This window comes from Mandrillus leucophaeus, unplaced genomic scaffold, assembly GCF_000951045.1.
Source record: "Mandrillus leucophaeus isolate KB7577 unplaced genomic scaffold, Mleu.le_1.0 Scaffold365, whole genome shotgun sequence".
In the NCBI taxonomy this organism is placed as follows: Eukaryota; Metazoa; Chordata; class Mammalia; order Primates; family Cercopithecidae; genus Mandrillus; species Mandrillus leucophaeus.
The window spans coordinates 437,443-452,513 of record NW_012103865.1 but is presented as its reverse complement, the minus strand read 5'-3'; the positions used below and the strand labels follow the sequence as shown (position 1 = coordinate 452,513).

Below are 15,071 nucleotides of genomic sequence, written 5' to 3'. Positions count from 1 at the left end.
AAAGAAAGAAAGACAGAAAGATATTAGCTGGGCATGGTGGTGGGCGCCTGTAACCCCAGCTACTTGGAAGACTGAATCACTTCAACTTGGGAGCCGGAGGTTGCAGTGAACAGAGATCATGTCATGGCACTCCAGCCTGGCTATAGTTCATCCAGAAAGAGATGTTTTGTGTAAAGGTTGAGGTGGGGTCTCTTTGACGACTCTGTGAGAAGGAGGCCCTAAGTCGTGGCAGTGGACAGAGTTGCAGCTTTCTGCCTCTTTGCCGTTTGGTCTGGACCCACAGGTGAACTGTACCAGCCTCGATCCCAAGCACACTTTCTATAGACCTTCACATCTCACGGTTCCGTGTGAGCAAATGGACAGGGAAAGCTGTATGGTCTGAGAAAAGGCAACCCCTGGGCTGGCTCTCACACAGTATTTTGTCTTGAATTTTGAATAAGCCTTATTTTTTAAATCTTGTTTTGTGTTTTTCATGGTGGTGGTGGTGGTGGTTTATTTTACACAGACCACTTAGAAGAAATCCCATGGTTATCTGTCATTTTCATGCCCTGTTTTTTCTGCTGGCAATCCATCTGAGTAGGGTGACTCACTTTTCTGTGTAAAGAGTCTATGTGGCCCAGGTAGGAGGTGGAAGCAGCCGTCTGGAATGTCATGCCATTGGGATGCTTGTATCTGTGTCTTGGCTTCAGGTAACCAGCTGGGCTTTGTTAGGATTGATATGAATGGAGACAGAAAACAGTGGAAACTAACACTCCCCACCCATCCCTGTTTCTATGAAGCATTTGGTTCTCCCTTTTACACTTGAGTGATGATGATATTCAGACCAGGCATTGACATTACAGTAAGAAATGAAAAAAGTGAATCTGTCTTGTCTATCTACTGGATATATATCTCCCAAAGCAGACAAACCCAAGGCTGTACGGTGAACTAGGGTCTGTGTTTCGATCCATAAAAACCAAATCCATGTTGAACAAAGGGATGTTTATATGCAGTGACTTTCTGGGTGACCCGTGTGTATCTGTCCATTATGTGTGAGCCCTGAGCCCTGTTTTCCTCTGAAGATAGTGAGTGGTAGCCATCTCCTCACACGAACCACACATCTGGAGCACAGATGTTACTCTCAAGGTAGTTGATCTTACACATCTACTTTTACCAAACAAGTGTCTGATGCTTACTTGGGTGTATTCCATAGCATGTGGACTGCAGTCCCCTGTGTTGGCCAGGAATGCTGTGCTCCATGTAGGGGTTTTACTCTACTCATCACTGCAATTTGCATGCTGCTTCGTGGACACTTGGAGGCCTGTGCTCTGTTCCCTGTAACTGGAAGTGTGCTCTGAACATGTCTGTCTCCCTTGCCTGCTCCTGGCCCTTGGTACCAGCTCCCAGGGGTGTCCACAAGCACTGGGGACAGAAGGTGAAGGTGGAATTTCAAAGAGAAGCTTGCTTGGATCTTTGGCGACAAGCTTGGATGAGCTATGGGCCCTCTCAGAATTGCCAGGAGGAGGCTTTGGCAGGTGCCAGAGGTGCCACAGGTAACCTGTCTCCATCCGCTGCGTCCAGTGGGTGAAAGCCAGCCAACATGTGACCAGAGTGGCTGGATGGTGTCACAGCCCTCAGATGTCTTTCCTTCCACCTTTTTTAAAGAGTCCCAAGTAACTCAGTTGAAGTGTCTCAAAGGTAAGAAAGTTTTATGAAAATGAATCCTTCCTCAGTTAATTGATCAAATGGGTGAATCCTGACCCTCTCCAGTTTCTTTCCCTGATCAGCGTGGGGAACTGGTGGTAGCTGTGCGATTCACTGCGGCATCCTATCCCAAAGGCAGGGAAGACAAAAATGAAACTTGCAGAGCTGGGCTTGATTCCCAAGTCACAGTCAGGCTCCCGCTATGGTAGACCGGACATCTCTCTAGCTGCTCACAGAGATGGAACTAGGGAATTGAGGGAAGAGTTAGGGGCCAGGGAGATTTACTTGAGTATGATATTCTAGGTGAATGAGAAGGGAGGGCTTGGTGCCAACACATTCCTGGGAGACGCACGTCATCACCAATAGCATTTGTCATTGTATGTTAGCAATAAGATTCAGCTGATCAGATTTTTTGGGCCACCTCGAAGATGCTGACACATTTTCTGTGCTGTGATTGTTCTGAAGGCAGAATAGCTCTAACCACTGTGAGAACCCAAATAAAAATCAATACCTCCCCCAAGACCACCTTTCTGAAACACACTTTTCTCTAGAAAACAGTGCCCCCCTTTCTCCCAAGCTTCTTCTTATTTTTGGGTTCCATCTCTTTGTATGTGCTAATCTAGTGTACCATGGAACACATATTGGGAGTTGCGGGCTCTCCTTACCTTTAAGGGGGACTGTTGTGTCTGACCTGAGATTGGAGGATGCTTTCCAGTGTGAAGGAGTGTGAGGTAGCAGGCACAGACACAGTGAGAACAGGGTCATTTTATTGGTATAGAGACTGCAGAGAGACTGGGGCTTTAGCCGTTGGCAGCTATGATGTCCTTAATCTAGGCCAAATAGTTGTAGACCTTGGTGTAGACTCCAGGCTTGTTTTTCTGGGCACAGCCATTGCCCCAGGAGACAATTCCTTGGAGCTGTCCATTGGAGACCACAGGGCCACCAGAGTCCCCCTGGGGGGAAGAAGGGACAAGTTGTATGGAGAGATGGAGGAGGAATATAGCTATATTTACTCTGAACCTTAAAAGACCCCTTTGCAGGCAGCTCTGTGGCTCCACGTCCTTCTCACGGTGGCCCATTCTCTGTTCTTCCTAAGCAGACAGCATGCAGCCCAAGGGAGCCTTCCTGACTTCTCACTGGGGGCACTGCAGGGAGCCTCCTTAGCCCTGCCACCTTGGGAGTTCAAATGTTTTTCTCGGGTGGGCTCTGGCTGTCAGTGGGAGCCTCAGCATGGGAAGGGTTGTTCAAATCAACTGGCAAGAATCCTTGCCTCCCTCAAGGAAGCCCACACAGAATATGTTGCTGGTAATCTCTCCAGGGTAGGAGGCTTCACACTCAGCCTGGGTCAGCACAGGAGTGTCCAGGCACTGCAGCTCGTCTGGGTAGTCGGCTGTGAGGATCAGGCAGAGATCAAAGAAAGTCGAAATGTGGGTCAGGCTTGAGAAGGAGACAATAATCTAGGATGGAACATTGAAGAGTAACGCTGACCCTGGAGAGGGCTCCAAAACATGCATCCTGGCAAGAGGCTCTGGCTTTTAGTTCCCAGAATGATCATTGTTGAACCCCTCCCAAGACGTGATCATAACAAGTTCTCCATTTGTCCTGTCTCTTGAATTTAGGAGACAACTCCTGGAGACTTTGCATCCTCTGGTGCCCAGTGCAGAGCCTGTGTGTGATGGGCACTAGAAATGCGTCTTAAACCTGGAGGTGAGAGGATTTAAATTAAGGGGCATGCTTCATTCTGGAAATTGTGAGGATGGAGGGAAGTAGAAGGGCAAAGGATGCCACTCACCGCCAGAGCTCAGAGTGTTGCCCCAGCCAGAGATGAGGCACTTGGTGCCAGCAGTTGGAGGGCCGGTGGGCAGAGAGATGGTGGACACGTGGGCATTGATGATGGCAGGTGAGGAGAGCTTCATCAGCAGGATGTCATTGTTCAGAGTATTCCTGTTGTATTTGGGGTGGTGGATGATCTTGGCTGCATTGATGAACTGCTCAGTCCCCTCCAGGACTTCGATGTTGTGCTCTCCCAGTCTCACCTGGATGCGGCTGTTGAGCAGGGCAGGCATGGTGAAGACCTTCTCTCACAGCCGGGGCACCCATCCCACCTTCCCCAGGGTCCTCACGTTCCCTGCTCATGGACAGATCTGGAGGCATGGGGTGGGGTGTGTGACCATATCACATGGGCAGTAGAGGGATGTCGGTCAGTGCATGTGTGAGACCCAGGATCTTGCTGCTTTAGAGGCTGGTGGTAGTGAGGTGGGGAAGAGTCAAAGGGATCCCACAGGAGGCTCCTCCTCAACCTGCCTTCCCAGCCTCTTTCCCACAGTCTCCACAGTCACTAGCACTGTGGGCACAAGAAGCTCCTTGAAGTTTCCCCAGCATTCTTCACCCCAGGTCTTTGCTAACTGTGCACAGTGCCTGTTCCTCCCTCCCTTCTTGGCCTGGTGAGCACCACCCTTCTGTGTAATCTAATCCAAGGGTAGCCACAGCATTAGCATCTCCTGGAAACTTGTTAGAAATGTAAATTCTTGGGCTTTACCCCCACCTACTGATCAGAACCTTGGGGATGGGACCCAGTGATTTGTGCCTTAACAAGTCTGCAGGTGGTTCTGGTGCATACTCAGGTTTGAGAGTTCTTGCTATAGGCAGCGGTTCTCAGCTCTCTCTATGCACTCTACAGTTACCAGAAATAGAGTGTTATATACTCCCTGATATTCACACCCTCTTCCTGAAAATTTTGAGTTAATTGCCCTGGGATGGGACACAGGCAACAGTATTTTAAAAAACTCTTTCTTAGGTGGCTTTAATGTGTAGCTAACCAACAAAAGGTACTTGCCTGCTTTTCTCACTAGCTCAGACCACCCCAAGGCCATCCCTGCCTGCTTTTATGACCATAACCCTTGCTGTTTCATGGATTTGCCTGGGTGTGAGGGGTTCCTGTCTTGTGTTCACTCTCTGCTCTGAAGAGTCAGCTGCTGCCAACAAGTTTTCTTCTCCACCACCTCTCCCCTCCATCTCACCCAGCGTCAGTACTCCCCTGGGCTGAAGCCATGCTCTCCGAGGCAGTCTGGCTTGAAGCTTTGCAGTCCGGGGCCCCACACTTATGGCTTCTAGCAGTGAGCTGCTGACACCACCCACTGTTTGCTAATGAGGGAGCCACCGCAGAAGTGGGAGCCAGAATGCAGGGATACCTGGTAGGGGACAGAATTCTTCTCACAGGTATAGTCTCCAGTGATCTTGTCATCCTCGTCAAAGGGGGCAGCAACTAGCCTTGGAATGGTAAGGGAGAAGGCAAGTCAGTAGCATGTTAGGGGTGGTGCTCCCAGTCTGGAGTGGCTTTCTTCTAATTAGAAATGGATAACAAGCACAGTGAGGCTAGGCAAGGGAGGGATCGCTGGCACCACTGGTGAGCATCACTGGATGTGTCTCCCAAGTCTGTGTCTCCAGGGCACATAGCTAGGTACCTGGTCGGGGCTGAGATCTCTCCTGGGGTCACCAGGCTGAGGTCGCAAGGAATGTCCTCACAATGCTTTCAGTGGGATAGGAGTTGGGATGTGATTGTCTCACCCACTCTTTTATTCATGAGCTGTGTACTTCTCCTGGCTATTTGAGTCCTGGATTGTCAGGATACTTTGGCCAAGCTAGGAAAACCCCCTGATTGCATAGAACTTGGCATGACCAGCTTCCCCCATAGCTCAGATCTGTGGAGTCAGGGCAGAGTTGAGGGCAGACCCCAGGCTCACTTCGACAGAACAAACGTAGACATTGTTATTGGCCAATAGTATAGCAGTTCTTAACTTTGGCTGTATGCCTAGAAATGTTAAGAATCACCTGGATACTTAAAAGCCCAGAACACAAGCTGCACCCCAGACAATAAAGTTAGAATGTCTAGAGCTGAGTCTCTGGCATGAGTAATTTTTCAACCTTCTCAGGTGCATCTGAGGTTAAGAGCAACTCTAGTGGTGCTATTGGGGTGCTGTCAGAGCCAAGTCTGAAGCCTGCTGCTTCATTTCGTGGTCCAGCCCCACCTGACCTCCCTTCCCAGTTTCTCCAACCACAGCTCGGGTATAGATGAACGACAGTGGTGGGAGTGAAATCAGGGAGAAGCTGAAACAGGTGAGGCTTAAAGAGAGCCCAAAAAGGATGCGAAGTAGAGATGCCAGATGGAGGAAATAGAATATCAGAGCACAGTCAAAAGAGGAGAAGTGGCAAGAATGGAAGGGCATGTGTCTGCCAGGAAACGGTGTGGGTGGAACCTGAGGTAGGGCATGATACTCACCGGCAGCTCCGACAAAGGTAAGGATCAGGAGTGGATTCATGGCAGTAGAAAGTGCCTGACTGGTGGTGGAGGACCCATCTTTATACCTCCCCGAGGATTGGGAGAGGAAGTGTCTGTGAGGTGAGGTTCACCACTCCTCCCAGGACCAACAAACCTGCAGCTTTCCCCTTCCCAGGGTCTTGCATCAGCTCTGCTATGTTTGGCCACTCTGTGGGTTTGTGATTCACAGGTGATAAGGAAACTTGCCTTCTGAGAGCAGAGAGGGAGACCAGCTGTTTCCTGCAAGGATGCTGGGATGGAGAAGACAGGGAAAGCCAAGTCCCGGATCACACAGCTGGACTTTCTCAGGCCCTGGAGATGAGGGTTAGAAGGAGGAAGAATGGCTTGCCTATTTAAGAATCCTTTTAACTATTGGGGATGTATTTAATGTACTTAAGGAAGGGCAAGCGTTGGTAACAAGCTTGGCTTTTCAGTGTCCTAGATCCCCGAAGAGAGGAGGAAAGTCTTATCTAAGGCTCATTCCTGTGAAAATGAAGATGCTTCTCTCCATTCAGTGTGCGGGCATGTCAAATCCAAGATTTTGGGAACAAGAATACCAACACTAAGGGATAAGGAGAAGGGAGACTCAGCATTCCACAGGATTCTGGGCTTCCAGATGGTTCTCCTTCCTACCAAAGCTTAAGGATGGGAAGTGTTGCAAAGAAGGAGGGGGCACAGGTTATGTAGGAACTTACTCAGTTCATCTGGAGGATGGAAAATCAATGGTGCACTCCTCCCCTTCTTCAATGTGAAGACATTTGTCTGTCTCATGTGTATCCTGTCATAGGATCTTTTCATGCAGCCTTACTGTTGCCCTGGCAACCTGCACTCAGGGTTATGCAAGGTGACCCGCTTGCTCGGGGCTGACAGCATTAACCAGAATGACATGGCCCCGATCAGATGTCAGAGTTTGGACCATGGTAAATCTGGGTTACAATCTGATCTGAGAATGAGCAGTAGGTAGGGATTTGAGCACATGGTAAATGGGTCACATATTGGGTTCAATAACAAAGATGTGGAGGGCTGGGTCTAGAATGTCTTAGATGCAGTGAGATTATGCTGGGCTCAGTACAAAGTGAATCTTCCCAGATAATATCCTGATTTGGGCCCTACCAAGGCTACTAAGACACAGTTGTGTAATTGACTAAGGCACAAGTTGGCCAGAGCAGTGTGGAGATGGAGATGCTGTCTCCGCTCAAGTCTAATGATGAAAGGAAAGAAGGAACTTCCTTATAGGGTGCTTTCCCTTCTTAGCAACTCAGAACTCAGGTTTGTGATGGGCAGGAGTGAGCCGAGTTCAAGTTTGAATTATTTGAAAGGTAGAAGAAGCAGGGATGTCTGGAGATGATAAAGAAAATGAGCAAAGCTCAGAAACTTAGTGGTGAAATTGGACATGGCCAGGGGGATAGAGGGAGGAAGAAATGGAAACCAGAAGGAATGGGAAAAAATGCCAAAGTGGGGCCCATGGAGTTTAGAGGACATACAGAGTACCTTTGGGTTCAACTCCTGGCATGGCCGCTGAGCCAGCTTCCCCACAGTCTGGAGACCCACTGCTCGGAGACCCCCTCTCCACCTTAATTACTGATGAGCTCTAATCACTGATGGGCTCATACCTAACACTGCTATATTTAGATGGTGCATGGTGCCTGACAGTTTTACAAGAATTTTCACAGAAGCAACAGTCATGCATTGTTTTCATTTTTGGTGAGTTTCAAAGTTTAACTTCCCACAAACATGCAAATTATAATTTGTGCAGAGTAAAAGTATTTCCATTTATAAAGGAAGAGACTGAGATATAGAATGATTCTGTCTTTCCCAAAAATACAGATCTTGGCAGAGCTGATCATAAGGCCAACAAGCCATGGAGTGCATTGTGAAGTGTGGGTATTGCCGCAGGTGGCATCTAAAAGGAGATTTATTGAGGATCAAGACAGAGGTTCCCAGAGGACAAACTGTACATCTGATTCCTTCCTGGTGCCTTTCTTCCTGGCAGACAGAGACGACTGAATTCATCTTCCTCCTAGCACCATGCCTCAGAGCCTTACGTTGCCACATTTCCAGACCCATCCAGGCCATGACTACCCTGTAGATGACACACATTTCTGCTCACGAATAACTGGCCAAATCTGAGGTAGTCAGGTTTTGGAGCATTGATAATATGGGCTTTTACTTTGTTGTCCCTAAACATGTTGTTTCATTTTGCCCCTTGTCATGGGGTCTTCACAGAACTCCTGCCTTAGCGGATAAGGAGAGACTCTTGCTCTAGCAAGTGTAGACACCAGTGTGTACTAAACAGGGATGTTAGCCTTGGTAGAAGATGGAAAATTTGTTTGGAAATAGGAATTTTTGGATCGGTGCTTGTGACTCTGATTCTCTGTCTGAAAGGGAACACCCAAGAATATGAGGATTTCTGTATCTAGAGCTTGAAGACTAGCCTTCTCCGGTATTTTGCGCTCTTCCTTAAATGATCACAGTATAGTCTGAGGTCAGCTTTCTTCAAAAAAGACGGATCTTACTGGCAGAGAACATAGCTATAGATGGAGACTATTACCTCATACTATAGACTCAGATGTGTAGGATATGTTCAGATCCAGCTGCCCAAGCTCAAATTGGATTACATGGCATTCTTGGTACTGTTCATTCTGAACCAGAGATTTCTTTGTCTACTTCTCTAAGACATCTTTCTGTCTTGTGTTTAGTGCTTAGCACACCAAACCACTGTCCTTCAATTATGATAACAGTGAATCATTTCTGTGTGCTTTCTGTATACCATGTAACTTACTATAGGGCATGTAACTCATACAAGTTAAGAATTGTTTTTCATTTTATCATCACAACCACCTATGGGATTGCCCATTTTACAGATGATCAAATGAGCTTTCTGGAGGTGAAGTGACTCTTCCATCTCCCAGAGCAGCAGCTCCCAGTCAGAGCCGGCCTTGCCTGCACTCAAGACCTTGGCAAAGCAACCAGAGCTGGAAAGAAACATGAGAGAAGCTTTCAATGATTTTCCGCCACTTTGTCCCCCTTTTTTTCCTCTACTCCTCTCCTGCATTTTTCTCCATCTCCAGGTACATTTCGGGATGTGGATGCCTGTCCCCACACAAAAACACTTGGGATTCATTCCTGATACCCCAGTTCATCCCAATATCCCCCCTGCCTTTTGTCTTGGATTTTGATTAAGCATTTTTTTGGCTTGTTTTGTGTTTTTGGTGGTGGCAGTGTTGGTTCAGTTTACACTGCCCACTTGGAAGAAATGCCATGGTTATCTGTGATTTTCATGCCCTGTTTCTGCTGACAACCCTTCTGAGTGGGGTGACTCACTTTCCTGTGTAAAGATTCTAAATGGCCCAGGTAGGAGGTGGAAGCAGCCGTCTGCAAGGCCATTGGGATCCTTATGTCTACCTCTTGGCTTCAGGTAACCAGCTGGGCTTTGACAGGAAATATCTGAATGGAGACAGGAAACTGTGGAAACTAACACTCCCTGCCCAGCCCTGTTTCTGTGAAGCGTTTGGTTCTTCCCTTGACTCTTAAGTGATGATATTCAGACGAGGCATTGATATTATGGTAAGAAAGGGACAAAATGTATCTATCTCATCTGTCTATCTATCTACTGGATATCTCTCTCCAAAAGCAGACAAACCCAAGGCTGTAAGGTGAACTAGGGTCTGCGTTTGGACTCCATAAAAACAAAATCCATGTTGAACAAACTGATGTTTCTATACAGTGACTTTCTCGGTGACCTGTGTGTATCTGTCCATTGTGTGTGAGTGCTGAGCCCTGTTTTCCTCTGAAGATAGTGAGTGGTAGCCGTCTCCTCACACGAACCACACATCTGGAGCACAGATGGCCCTCTCAAGGTAATTGATCTTACACATCTACTGTTTACCAAACAAGTATCTGATGCACACTTGGGTGTATTCCACAGCATGTGGACTGCAGTCCCCTGTGTTGGCCAGGAATGCTGTGTTCCATGTAGGTTTTACTCTACTCATCATTGCAATTTGCATGCTGGTCCGTGGACACCTGGAGGCCTGTACTGTGTTCCCTGTAACAGGAAATGTGCTCTGAACTTTCTGTCTCCCTTGGCTGCTCCTGGCCTTTGGTACCAGCTCCCAGGGGTGTCCACAAGCACTTGGGACAGAAGGTGAAGGTGGAATTTTGAAGAGAAGCTTGCTTGGATCTTCGGTGACAAGCTTGGGTAAGTTACGGCTCCAAAATGGGCCCTCTCAGAATTGCCAAGAGGAGGCTTTGGCAGGTGCCAGAAGTGCCATGGGGCCTGTCTCCCTCTGCTGCGTCCCGTGGGTGCAAGCCAGCCAACGTGTGGCCAGAGTGTCTGCATGGTGTCACAGCCCTCAGATGTCTTTCCTTCCACCTTTTTTTAAAGAATCCCAAATAACTCATTTGAAGTGTGTTAAAGGCGAGCAAGTTTTATGAAAATGAATCCTTTCTCAGTTAATTAATCAAATGAGTGAATCCTGACCCTCTCTGGTTTCTTTCCCTGGTCAGAGTGGGGAGCTGGTAGTAGCTGTGGGATTCACTGTGGCATCCTACCCCAAAGGCGAAGAAGACAAAAATGCGGCGTGCAGAGCTGGACTTGATTCCCAAGTAGAAGTCTGGCTCCCGCTATTGTAGGCGGGACATCTCTCTAGCTGCTCACAGACATGGAACTAGGGAGTTGAGGGAAGAGTTAGGGGGCCAGGGAGATTTACTTGAGTCTGATTTTCCAGGTGAATGAGAAGGGAGGACTTGGTCCAGGGTTTGGTGCCTAAACATTCCTGGGAGAGGCATGTCATCACCATCAGCATTTGTCATTACTGTTGTATTTTAGCAAGAAGATTCAGCTGGTCAGATTTTTTGGGTCACCTTGAAGATGCTGACACATTTTGTGTGCTGTGATTGTTCTGAAGGCAGATTAGCTCTAACCACTGTAAGAAGCCCAAATAAAAATCAATACCTCCCCCAAGACCACCTTTCCGAAACACATGTTTCTCTAGAAAACACTGCCCCCCTTTCTCCCAAGCTTCTTCTTATTTTTGGATTCCATCTCTTTGTATGTACTAATCTAGTGTACCATGCAACACATTTTGGGAGCTGGGTGCTCTGCTTATCTTCAAGGGCGATAGTTGTGTCTGACCGGAGATTGGAAGATCGTTTCCAGTGAGAAGGAGTGTGAGGGAACAGGCACAGACAAAGACAGTGAGAGCAGTGTCACTTTAGTGGTATAGAGACAGCAGAGGGACTGGGGGCTTTAGCTGTTGGCAGCTATGGTGTCTTCAATCCAGTCCACATAGTTGTAGACCTTGGTGTAGACTCCAGGCCTGTTCTTCTGGGCACAGCCATAGCCCCAGGAGACAATTCCTTGGAGCTCTCCGTTGGAGACCACAGGGCCACCAGAGTCACCCTGCGGAGAAGGGAGAAGTTGTATGAAGAGAGAAATACAGGAGAAAAATAGCTACATTTACTCTGAACCTTAAAAGACCCCCTTTCCAGCCAGCTCTGTGGCTCCACGTCCTTCTCACGGTGGCCCATTCTCTGTTCTTCCTAAGCAGACAGCATGCAGCCCAAGGGAGCCTTCCTCAATTCTCCATGGGGGCACTACAGGGAGCCTCCTCAGCCCCACCACTTTGGGAGTTCAAATCTTTTCCTGGGTGGGGCCTGGGTATCAGTGGGAGCCTCTGCATGGGAAGGGTTGTTCAAATCACCTGGCAGGAATCCTTGCCTCCCTCAAGGAAGCCCACACAGAACATGTTGCTGGTAATCTCCCCTGGGTAGGAGGCTTCACACTCAGCCTGGGACAGCACAGGAGCATCCAGGCACTGCAGCTCATCTGGGTAGTCGGCTTTGAGGATCAGGAGGAGATGAAAGAAAGTAGAAATGTGGGTCAGGCCAGAGAACGAGACAATAACATAGGATGGAACACTGAATAGGAACACTGCCCCTGGAGAGGACTCCAAAACTTAAGTCTTGGCAAGGGACTCTGGCTTTTAGTTCCCAAAATGATCATTGTTCAACCCCTCCCAAGACGTGATCATAGCAAGTTCTCCATTTGTCCTGTCTTTTGATGTTAGGAGCCCATTCCTTGAGATTTTGCATCTCTCTGGTGCCCAGTACAGAGCCTACGGTCACTAGAAATGAGTATTAAGCCTGGAGGCGAGAGGATTCAACTTAAGGCGCATGCTTCGTTCGGGAAATTGTGAGGTTGGAAGGAAGTAGAAGGACAAAGGGTCCCACTCACCACCAGAGCTCAGAGTGTTGCCCCAGCCAGAGATGAGGGCCTCGGCGCCAGCAGCTGGAGGGGCGGTGGGCAGAGGGATGGTGGACACATGGTCATTGATGACGGCAGGTGTGGAGAGCTTGATCAGCAGGATGTCATTGTCCAGAGTCTTCCTGTTGTATTTGGGGTGGCGAATTTTCTTGGCTGCGTTGATGAACTGCTCATTCCCCTCCAGGACTTCGATGTTGTGTTCTCCCAGTCTCACCTGGATGCGTCCGCTGGGCAGGGCAGGCATGGTGAAGACCTTCTCCCACAGCCGGGGCACTTATCCCACCTTCCCTAGGGTCCTTAAGCTCCCTGCTCATGGACAGCTCTGGAGGCATGGGGTGGGGTGTGTGGCCATATCTCATGGGCAGGAGAGGGATGTGGGTCAGTGTAGGTGTGAGATCCAGGACCTTTCTGCTTCAGAGGTTGGTGGTAGTGGGGTGGGGAAGAGTCAAAGAGATCCCACCAGAGGCTTCCCCTCAACCCACATTCACAGCTTCTGTCCCACAATCTCCACAGTCACTAGCACTGTGGGCACAAGGAGCTCCTTGTAGTTTTCCCAGCATTCTTCACTCCAGGTCTTTGCTAACTGTGCACAGTGCCTGTTCCTCCCTCCCTTCTTGGCCTGGTGAGCACCACCCTTCTGTATAATCTAATACAAGGGTAGCCATAGCATTAATATCTCTTGGGAACTTGTTAGAAATGTAAATTCTTGGTCCTTACCCCTATCTACTGATCAGAACCCTGGGATGGGACCCAGTGATTTGTGACTTAACAAGCCTGCAAGTGGTTCTGGCGCCTACTCAGGTTTGAGAGTTCTTGATGGAGGCAGTGGTCTCAACTCTGTCTATGCACTCTACAGTTACCAGAAGTAGAGTGTTATATACTCACTGATATTCACAACCTCTTCCTGAAAACTTTGAGTTAATTGCCCTGGGATAGGACGCAGGCATCAATATTTTTAAAAACTCTTTCTTAGGTGACTTTAATGTGTAGCTATCCAGAAAAAGGATAGCTCCACCACCTATCCCATCCATCTTACTCAACCTCAGTATTTCTCAGGGCTGAAAGCTCTCCCAGACAGCCTGGCTGGGAATTTTGCAGTCAGGGGCCCCACACTTACAGCTTCCAGCAGTGACCTGCTGACACCACCCACTGCTCCCTGATGAGGGAGCCACCACAGAAGTGGTAGCCAGAATTTAGGGACACCTGGTAGGGGACAGAATTCTCCTCACAGGTGTAGCCCCCAACGATCTTGTCATCCTCATCAAAGGGGACAGCAACTGCAGTGGAGATGGGAAGGGAGAAGGCAAGTCATTAGCACGTTAGGGGTGGTGCTCCCAGGCTGCGGTTCCTTCCTGTGAATTAGAAATCCTTAAGAAGCACAGTGAGGCTAGGCAATGGAGGGAGCGCTGTCACCCCTGGTGAGCATCAGTGGATGTGGCTCCCAAGTCTCTGTGTCTGCAGGGCACGTAGCTAGGTACCCCGCAGGGGTTCAGATCTCTCCTGGGGTCACCAGGCTAAGGAAGCAAGAAATGTCCTCACAATACTTCCAATGGGATAGGAGTTGGGATATGTCTGTCTCACCCACTGAATGCTTCTCTCTTTCGTTCACCACCTGTGTACTCCACCTGGCTATTTAAGCCCTGGATGGTCAGGATACTTTGGCCAAGCTAGGAAAACCCCCTGTCTGTGTAGACCTGGCCATGACCAGCTTCCCCCTCAGCCCAGGTCTGTGCAGTGAGGGCAGAGTTGAGGGCAGCCCCAGGCTCACTTCGGCAGAACAGAGGTAGATGTTATCATTGGCCAATAGAACAGCAATTTTTAACCTTGGCTGCGTGCCTGGAAATGTTAAAAATTACTTGGGAAGCTTAAAAGCCCAGGACACAGGCTGCAGCCCAGTCAAATGAAGTTAGAATGTCTAGAGTTGAGTCTCTGGCATGAGTAATTTTTCACCCTCCCCAGTTGCATCTGAGGTTCAGAGTAGCTATAATATTGCTATTCTGGTGCTGTCAGAGAGAAGCCTGAAGCCTATTGCTTCATTTCATGGGCCAACCCAACTGGTCTCCCTTCGAAGCTTTGGCAACCACAGCTGGGATATGGATGAATGACAGTGGTGGCAGTGAAATCAGGGAGAAGCTGAAACAAGTGAGGCTTAAAGAGAGCCCAAGGAGGATGGGAAGTAGAGATGCCAGGTGGAGGAAATAGAACATCAGAGCACAAATGAGGAGAAGTAGCAAGAACGGAAAAGCATGTGTCTGCCAGGAAAGGGTGTGGGTGGGGCCTGAGGCAGGGCATGATACTCACCAGCAGCTCCCACAAAGGCAAGAATCAGGAGTGGATTCATGGTGGTAGAGTGTGCCTGACTGATGGTGGAGGACCCATCTTTATACCTCCCGAGGATCGGGAGAGGAGGTGTCTGTGAGGTGAGGGTCACCACGCCTCCCAACACAAACAAACCTGCAGCTTTCCCCTTCCCAGGGTCTTGCATCAGCTCTGCTATGTTTGGCCACTCTGGGTTTGTGATTCACAGGTGATAAGGAAACTTGCCTTCTGAGAGGAGAGAGGGAAACTGGCTGTTTCCTAGAAGGATGCTGGGATGGGGAAGACAGGGAAAACTAAGCCCCAGATCACAAAGCTGGGCTTTCTTTATTTTTTTTTATTTTTATTTTTATTATTATACTTTAAGTTCTAGGGTACATGTGCATAACATGCAGGTTTGTTACATATGTATACTTGTGCCATGTTGGTGTGCTGCACCCATCAACTCGTCATTTACATCAGGTATAACTCCCAGTGCAATCCCTC

The 15,071-nt window shown here is 48.7% G+C and overlaps 3 protein-coding genes and 1 gene segment (V, D, J or C); all 4 read right to left on the bottom strand.

The window, feature by feature from the left end:
• LOC105546604 overlaps positions 1 to 15,071 on the bottom strand; it is a 261,509-nt gene that overhangs the window by 88,934 nt on the left and 157,504 nt on the right. The window lies entirely within an intron of this gene.
• The window catches only part of LOC105546599, a 135,936-nt gene that overhangs the window by 84,744 nt on the left and 36,121 nt on the right, over positions 1 to 15,071 (bottom strand).
• LOC105546594 (putative trypsin-6) lies at positions 2,514 to 6,002 on the bottom strand. Its single transcript, XM_011989849.1, has 6 exons — positions 5,963 to 6,002; positions 4,795 to 4,948; positions 3,476 to 3,735; positions 2,938 to 3,073; position 2,697; positions 2,514 to 2,636 (listed from the first exon to the last, which is right to left on the bottom strand). Exons 1-6 carry the CDS (start codon positions 6,000 to 6,002, stop codon positions 2,514 to 2,516), a joined length of 714 nt encoding a protein of 237 aa, XP_011845239.1.
• Positions 11,201 to 15,071, bottom strand: part of LOC105546595 (trypsin-2-like) — a 7,708-nt gene continuing 3,837 nt past the window's right edge. Inside the window, exons 1-6 of one of the 4 annotated variants that reach the window (XM_011989851.1) lie at positions 14,571 to 14,610; positions 13,387 to 13,546; positions 13,155 to 13,196; positions 12,240 to 12,496; positions 11,707 to 11,843; positions 11,201 to 11,405 (exon numbers count right to left, since the gene is read on the bottom strand). In XM_011989851.1, the coding sequence (XP_011845241.1) occupies positions 11,253 to 11,405; positions 11,707 to 11,843; positions 12,240 to 12,496; positions 13,155 to 13,196; positions 13,387 to 13,546; positions 14,571 to 14,610 (789 nt within the window). In that variant the 3' untranslated portion in view covers positions 11,201 to 11,252. Of the gene's footprint in view, positions 11,406 to 11,706; positions 11,844 to 12,239; positions 12,497 to 13,154; positions 13,197 to 13,386; positions 13,547 to 14,570; positions 14,611 to 15,071 lie in introns of those variants that run through there. The other 3 variants (XM_011989852.1, XM_011989853.1, XM_011989850.1) reach the window with 3 other exon arrangements.

What these genes read in the sequence shown, in the direction of transcription:
- LOC105546594 (XM_011989849.1), bottom strand. Translation starts at nt 6,002, where the DNA reads ATGAATCCACTCCTGATCCTTACCTTTGTCGGAGCTGCCG. An exon ending in TACCTTTGTCGGAGCTGCCG is followed by an intron (nt 4,949 to 5,962) that starts GTGAGTATCATG and finishes TTCCAAGGCTAG; the next exon opens with TTGCTGCCCCCTTTGACGAG. An exon ending in CAACACTCTGAGCTCTGGCG is followed by an intron (nt 3,074 to 3,475) that starts GTGAGTGGCATC and finishes TGATCCTCACAG; the next exon opens with CCGACTACCCAGACGAGCTG.